The sequence below is a fragment of the Halichoerus grypus genome, chromosome 6, assembly GCF_964656455.1.
Source record: "Halichoerus grypus chromosome 6, mHalGry1.hap1.1, whole genome shotgun sequence".
Classification (NCBI taxonomy): domain Eukaryota; kingdom Metazoa; phylum Chordata; class Mammalia; order Carnivora; family Phocidae; genus Halichoerus; species Halichoerus grypus.
This window is the reverse complement of record NC_135717.1, coordinates 37,297,697-37,304,951: the sequence shown is the minus strand read 5'-3', so window position 1 is coordinate 37,304,951 and position 7,255 is coordinate 37,297,697. Positions and strand designations below refer to the sequence as shown.

The window sequence follows — 7,255 nt, the reverse complement described above, 5'->3', positions numbered from 1 at the left end:
GGCTCAGTGGGTTGTGTCTGACTTTGGCTCAGGTCATGATCTCAGGGTTCTGGGATTGAGCCCCGCGCCAGGCTCCCTGCTCAGTGGGGAGTTTGCTTCTCCCTCTGCCTCTCACTCATTCTCTCAAATAAATAAATAAAATCTTAAAAAAAATAAAAAATATATTTTGGTTTCTTTTTTTTAAAAGATTTTATTTATTTATTTGACAGAGAGAAAGTGCACAAGCAGGGGGAGTGGCAGAGGGAGAGGGAGAAGCGGACTCCCCACTGAGCAGGGAGCCCAACACGGGGCTCTATCCCAGGACCCAGAGATCATGACCTGAGCAGAAGGCAGATGCTTAACTGACTGAGCCATTCAGACACCCCTAAGATTTTATTTTTTTAAGTAATCTCTACACCCAACATGGGGCTTGAACTTAAAACCCTGAGATCAAGAGTTGCATGCTCTACGGATTGAACCAGCCAGGTGCCCCGCCTTAACAAATTTTCTAATGCAGGCACCTGGGTGGTTCAGTTGCTTAAGCATCTGCCTTTGGCTCAGGTCATGATCCCAGGGTCCTGGGATGGAGCTCCTCTTAGCTTCGGGCTCCCTGCTCAGCGGGGAGTCTGCTTCTCCCTCTACCCCTCCCTCCTGCTCGTGATCTCTCAAGCTCTCTCTCCCTCAAATAAATAAAATCTTTTAAATAAATAAATAAATTTTCAAATGCAAATTACGTGTGTTTTAAAATTTCATTACCATCAAGGTTCAAGGTGCTGACGGACCATTAAAAAAATCAGGCAATTCTGCATTTTTGTCAGTTTCTGAAGAGGAGGGAAAGGCCCTGGGATCGGAAAGACCAGTGTCACCAAATGTGACCCTGGGCAAGTAACCTCGCCTGCCATAGCGTGAGTCAGGCTTCAGATGGAATTCTGGCCCTCCCACCTCCACATGCCGCCTCCCCACTGTTCTGACCATCAGTCTCCTCATCAGTAAAATATGAATAATAATAACATGCATGGAATGCTTGCTGTGGGCTGCGTACTACTTCTAGCACATTGCTTGTTTTAAGTGATCTCATCCTCACCTCAGCCCCGCAGAGAGAGGGGCTCTTCGGATCTCCATTTCATGGCTGAGGATTCTGAAGCACACAACTGTGTCATTTGCCTGGAGCTGCCCAGCCAGTAAGTGCTGGAGCCCAGGACGAAGCCCAAGCAATCCGACTCCGGGGTCTCTGGTCTTTTCCGTGTGAGACAGCTCCCTACCTGTGGGGCGATGTGAGCATTACACGAAATAATACACATAAAGCACCTATCATGTGGCCTGGCATGTGGCTGTTAGAATTACCTCATCATATCAAATATAACTGTGGGAATGTCTATTGGTCTCTAGCCCAGTTCCTGGCAAAAGGGGGACCCTAGAAGTTGGTTTTCTTCCCCCAGTGAAATGATGCGGAAACAGAACATGCTCCACAATGCAAGCACTCACAGAAAATGCTCATTTATGCATGTTATTTTTTTAACCTTTGGTACAGGGAATAATACCTCAGAACCTGTGGGATACACCTTTGCTACAGGCAAATGCGTGTCTCTACTCTCATTTTCTTGTTTTTCTTATGCTTCTTTTTTATTGCCATCAAGGTTTCCCTAGACTGGGAAAAGCTTGAGCCAAATGTCACAGACAGTAGAATCAGCACGAAATGTTGCCAGTGCTTGTGAGTTTTTGAAGGCTCCGACTTCCCCTCAGTTTGCTGAGGGGTTGGGTTGGGGGGGCCTACGACTGCAAAGCCAGGGCCTCAGAGGTGTCCTCCTACGGATGGGTCTTCCTGGGTCTCCCCCCTGGGTAGGGTATCTGGCTCTCCCCATGCACACACCTGCCTATGCCCAATGCTCCCATAATCTGTCATCCACATGTCATTCATACAATTACTTCTTCACAGCCACACCCACACATACCTTCCCCCCCCCAAGGACCCTCTACACACAACATACAGTACACAGACACCTTCTTTACTCCCCCCAAACCCACTTACTCTTTCATTCATTCTGATGGCATGGAGGTAGAGTCCTCCGTGCTGGTCACCGTGCTACATACTCAGAGATCTTTTGGCCACAAACACTCACATATACACTGGTTTCCGCACACATGCCAATTTTCCATGCAGGCATTTGCACGCCCCTTGTACATATAACCACAGGTAAACCCCACATATTCACATACATACACATCCCTGTGAAGACACTCGTTCCGTTCAGGCCCCTTAGATCACCTGGCTAGGTTTAGAATGGTCTTTGATTTTGCTTTCTCCATGGCATCTGGCTGTCCTCATGGCAGACAATGTAAAGGTGTCAGTAGGGTACAAGGCTTGTGAAATAGCACAATTTTGAACATGCTGGCAGGTTCTGGTGTGTGATGTTTATCTTCAAAACAGACCTCACCTACCTTCTGTTTTCCAGGAAAACGCTCCGTATTTCTCCCAGTCATAGGAAAACACTGGTTGCTGTCATGGGCGGGAGAGCTGACCTGGAGGAGGGCAGCAGTGGTGTGAGCTGGGTCAGGCTACTACGTTGCTGACTGTGGACTGTGGACCCCCGAATCAGGAGGAGGGCAAGGGAGAGGGAGGCAATGAGCCACACTGCCCTACTCATCCCACCCTGAGATCAGCCTCTCCCGACTTAGGAAACCCAGAGCAGGTGGCCACCAATTCCGCATCCTCCCTGTGCTGACCCCCTCACGATGGCATGTTGTTCACTCTCACACCCCCGTATATTTCCAACCTCCCACCGACTCCCCAGGGCCCAGGTCCTTCCTTTGCAAACACGCTCTGAATCAGTGTGAAGTCCTCCATTTCAAAGTAAAGGAGCTCTGCTCGGGGAGTCAAGGACAGGGTAAGGATTCATTAAAAACAAGTACAAGGAGGAAGCCCGGGGTCCTGCTGTGGAGAGCGCCACTTTCAGCAGAAGCCGAAGGGAGGCACCGTCCTTACATTCAGGACAGACCCTCCAGCTCCCTCCCCAGAATCTTCAGCTACCAAGTGGGCAGTGGCATAGTTGAGGACATGGACGTAGCGGCGTCTGCCTCTCTGAGAGTCTTGGGGACAGAAGCTTCCATAGTTCCTATGAACGGGCTAGTGCCATAGACACCAGGGAGAATGACAGCCAGGGGCTGAGGAGAGAGCATGTCTTCGTTTCCAATCCTACAATGGGAAGCCTGGGTTTCAAGGTCATCTTTGACACTGGGGGGCTGGAAGCAGGAAGGGTCTAGCGAAGAAGGCACGGGGGTGTCTAAAACACAAGTGGGCAATTCATGTATTGTCAATCTATCCCTAAGAAACTTAGAAAGTAGCACTCGGGGTTGGGAAGAGATGGGAGGGATGAACAGGTGGAGTGCAGAGCATTTTTAGGGCAGTGGAAATACCCGTATATTCTATAAGGATGGACATATCATGATACATTTGTCGAAACACACAGAATGCACACCACCAGGAACAAACCCTAACATATGGACTCTGGGTGACTCGGGCATGTCCACGTCGGCTCATCAGTTGGAACACATGTTCCACTCCGCCGGGTGTGTTGTGAGTGGGGGAGGCTGTGCATCGTGGCGGCAGGGGGTGTGTGGGAAACCTCTACCTCCCTCTCTGTTTTGCTGTGGACCTAAAACTGCTTGAAAAACAAGTCTTAATAAAAATCAGTCTACTACTAGATAAAAGGAAGAGGAAGGGATTAGGCTGGCCAGAGACCATGAGAAAGCACGCGGTGTCACAGAGAGATTGAACTTTATTGAGATTTCCTCCCTGATGAAATCAGAACGGCAAGAACACTGGAAAGTTTCCACTTTGGAGAGAAACAGCAACTGTTCAGGCACAAATACTTACAGATAACTCCTCTTGGGGGGAATCTCTGGATCCTAAATTTACCCCCAGGTCCCAATCTCCCTCCTCCCCAAAGAGTCAGAATTCTGCTTGAAATCCACATCCACAGAGCGGGGGCCCAAACAGCACTGAAAGCCTAGGCAGACCCGCTGACCAGCCTACGGGCCATTTAGAGAAAAGGCAGGTTGAGAGAGCAGAGGAACAAGTAAGAAAAGGCAAATGGATGGAACAAGAAAGGGAGAAAAGATCACAATGATAATGTCGGCCCCAGTCCTACGAAAACAAAGATCCTGTATGAATGTACTGGCCTCCTTGCACCCGCTTCCCCCAAAGCGACGGGGGCATCGGCTGCTATAACAGTTCTGTACTTTGTACGGCCCCACTGCACGGAGAAAACCTGATATGCTCGAGGACATTGGGAACATTAAGGAGCAAGGTGAGAGGGGATGTGATGGGGTGGTGAGGCAAGGGCTGGTTTTTAATGAGAAGAAAAGCAGCTCCTCAGGCCCTGGTCACCAGGCTCCTTGGATGCCCCAGCAGGCCCCTGGTGCTCTGCTTGGCTCTGTCCTTAGAAACAATATCCTGGAGGCTTTGGGGCCTCTGGCTTTCTTGTGGGAGCTTCCAGGTCCTGCTGCAGCATGCACCCGAGTGCTAATCATTCTGGGAAGCAGGAATTCCAAATTCTCCACAGGGACCTAATCTGATTGATCAGCAATTTGCTTCCATGACCTCGTCCTCAGAGTGCCTCCCATCTGCCTTCATCTTCGCTTTCCTTCTGGTCCAAGGTGACTCCCTGGTGCTGGTGGGTCCTGACCCAGGCCTCATGGTGAAGCCCCCCAGATGGCTCGCTCCCAAGTGAGGTTGGCTCACGAGGCCGCAGCTGCCACTCTGGGCAGCCCTGGCCCAGGTCTTCTGGATTTGCACGAACTGTTCAACCCACCTACTTTTCGTCAAAAGGCTCCTTCCCTCCATCCCCCACTGCCCTCCGGGGTTGCCCAGCAGCCAGGCAGGCCCCTCACAGAGCATCCTTTCTCCGTGCCCGCTGGCCTCTGCTGTCTCCCTCAGCTCTCTTGGACAAGGCAGTACACGCATATTCACACCCGTCCGTACTTGAAGGCCCTGGCTGCCCTGTGGTATGTTTGGTGCAAATCAGTGTCAAGTTCAGGTGGAAAACCGAATGTGAAGCCTTGGTTGCCACCCACACCGAGTGGCTGGCACTGGTTCTGACTCGTGGGAAATCACTCTGAGTTTTGAGTGTTGGCACATCAGGGAATGGAGAAGAAAGGGGAAGCCATGGCATGAAAACCAGGAGGGGACAACCCTTCCGCAGAGCGTCTCTGCAGAGAAGGTTTGGAAACCGCCTCCTCCTCATCCGGGGGAGATGGGCTGCCCAGAGAATACCCTCATGAAAAGGAGCAAGGTTTCCATCATCCTCCCTGAAACCCAATGCCTTTGGGGTCTGAGTTTTCCAAGACATGCAATAGACAAAGACACACTGCAAACCAATTAACCCTCTGAGCCCCTCTGGTAGTTTCACTGAAGTCACTTCCAAGAAGTCAATTACCTGAATGCATGGAACACTCAGCCTCCTCTTGGGGCCGAGAAAGGGACCGAGCTTCCCAGCCGGCTTAGAAGACTACATCAGAGAAATGGCAGGGGGGAGGCAGCTCTGTCTCCTAGCCTGGGGGACTCCTGTTCTCTCTTAGCGTTCTGGTATCCTAAACCGTTCCCCCGCCCCAAGAGGAAGCAGGGAGGAGGGCCTGGGGGTAGGCTCGAAACCCAGGTGGATTCTGACCCAAGAGACTGTCCCCTGTTGAAGCCAACCCAAGCAAGGAGCAGGCGAGGGCTGGAGGACCAGCAGGAGACTGCGTGGGAGGAAGCCACGAAGGACGTGAGCAGCCCTACAGAAATCAAGTCTTCCCTATTTTCCCAGCTTAGAGGGCGAAAAAGGAATTTCAGCTGCTTTCAGCTGGATCCTCATCACCTCAGTATAAGTTCAGTATACACTAGAATTTAGCTGCTCGCTGTCCCTTTGTGATAGGACCCAGGAAAAGCAGGCAGGGCCTGACCTGCCTCAGTCAGGCCCCCCACTGAAGCAACAAGGTGGGCACACTATAATTCACAGTTTCCTCTGGCCTCCCTTGACCCGCACCCTCCCCCACCACTGGCCTCAATTAACTCCCAAATCTCCGGCGTGTAAAGATTCTTGCCAGTGTGGCTCAAAGGGTTAATAAACCAGGACTTCTCAGAGAGGACACAAGCTCATCCACCAACAGGAACCCCAGAACAGCGACACAACGACCTAGTGTTTCTTATAGCGATTCTTTGGGGTTTCGCCACACCCTGTTTTGTCACAGTTGAGAGCACCTGGATTCTTCCCTAGCCCAAGGCTTCCCAGGAGGCCGGGGAGCTCCTGCGTGATGGCCCGCTCAATCTTCTCCAGGAAGCAGCCCCCCATATAGGAGCACTGCTGAGACAGCAGCTTGAAACTGGAGATGGGGTTGATGCCAAAGAAGTCCTTATAGGCCTCGCGGTTGGGAAGGTCAAACTTGCTGACGTTGGTCTTTGCCAGGATGGTCTTGAAGATGTAAAATTTGTCGGGGTCTTCCACAATGTCCTTAAAGACCAGCTCTCCATCACTGAAGAAAGTCATTTTGTCCTTATAAGTCTGCAGATAGCGGTCGACCAGGAGGGCGTGAATGCGGACCCGGATGGCATGCTGGCGGATGAAGGCGATCTTGTTCTCCAACCTGTTCTCGATCACCTGGTTCAGGTCTTCCAGGAGAGAGATCTCTTCCTTGAGAAACAGGTCCCAGTGTGTATCGGGCCTGTAGTCTTGTGGCCAGAAGGAGCTGACGTAAACCCGCGGGGGCTCTGTGACGTTGATGAGTGGGGCCAAGCTCCAGAAGAGGGCCCCATAGACCCGCATGAGCATCTGCATTGCCAGGTTGTCGGCCTTGTTCAGGATGATCCTTATCTGGGACTCGCGTCCCTTCAGCTGGCGGAAGAGCGTCTCCAGCTCCAGACCCACGTCCAACTTGGTTGGGTCAAAGACGACAAAGATGAGGTCCGCTCTGTCGATGAACCACTGGCACACATCATTGAAGGGGTAACCTTGGGGGGGGGAGCAAGAAGTCAAGCTGAGCAGGCTCACCCTAAGCCCCTCGTGCCCCCTTCCAGAACCAAACCATTGGCTGGATTGAAGGGAATAAAGGTAGTAGGGATTTTCTGGGCTTCCAAAGACTAAAAGAATTAATTGCATATCTCCTGCGCCTTGTCAGCCTTCAGCCAAGAACAGCCTGATCCTTGTTTTAATCTATGGAACCCAAGGCTCCAGGAAAGTAAAATACTTTTTCAAAATGGAGATCTTTCTACTGTCTAAAAAGATATGGGACAGTGGCAAAG

The 7,255-nt window shown here is 51.3% G+C and overlaps 1 protein-coding gene across 1 annotated transcript in view; it reads right to left on the bottom strand.

Annotated features, from left to right (window-relative positions):
* Positions 1 to 3,737: 3,737 nt before the first annotated feature.
* The window catches only part of SRL (sarcalumenin), a 36,691-nt gene continuing 33,173 nt past the window's right edge, over positions 3,738 to 7,255 (bottom strand). The window contains exon 6 of the mRNA XM_036090864.2: positions 3,738 to 6,964. Within this exon, the coding sequence (XP_035946757.1) occupies positions 6,153 to 6,964 (812 nt within the window). The 3' untranslated portion in view covers positions 3,738 to 6,152. The remainder of the gene's footprint in view (positions 6,965 to 7,255) is intronic.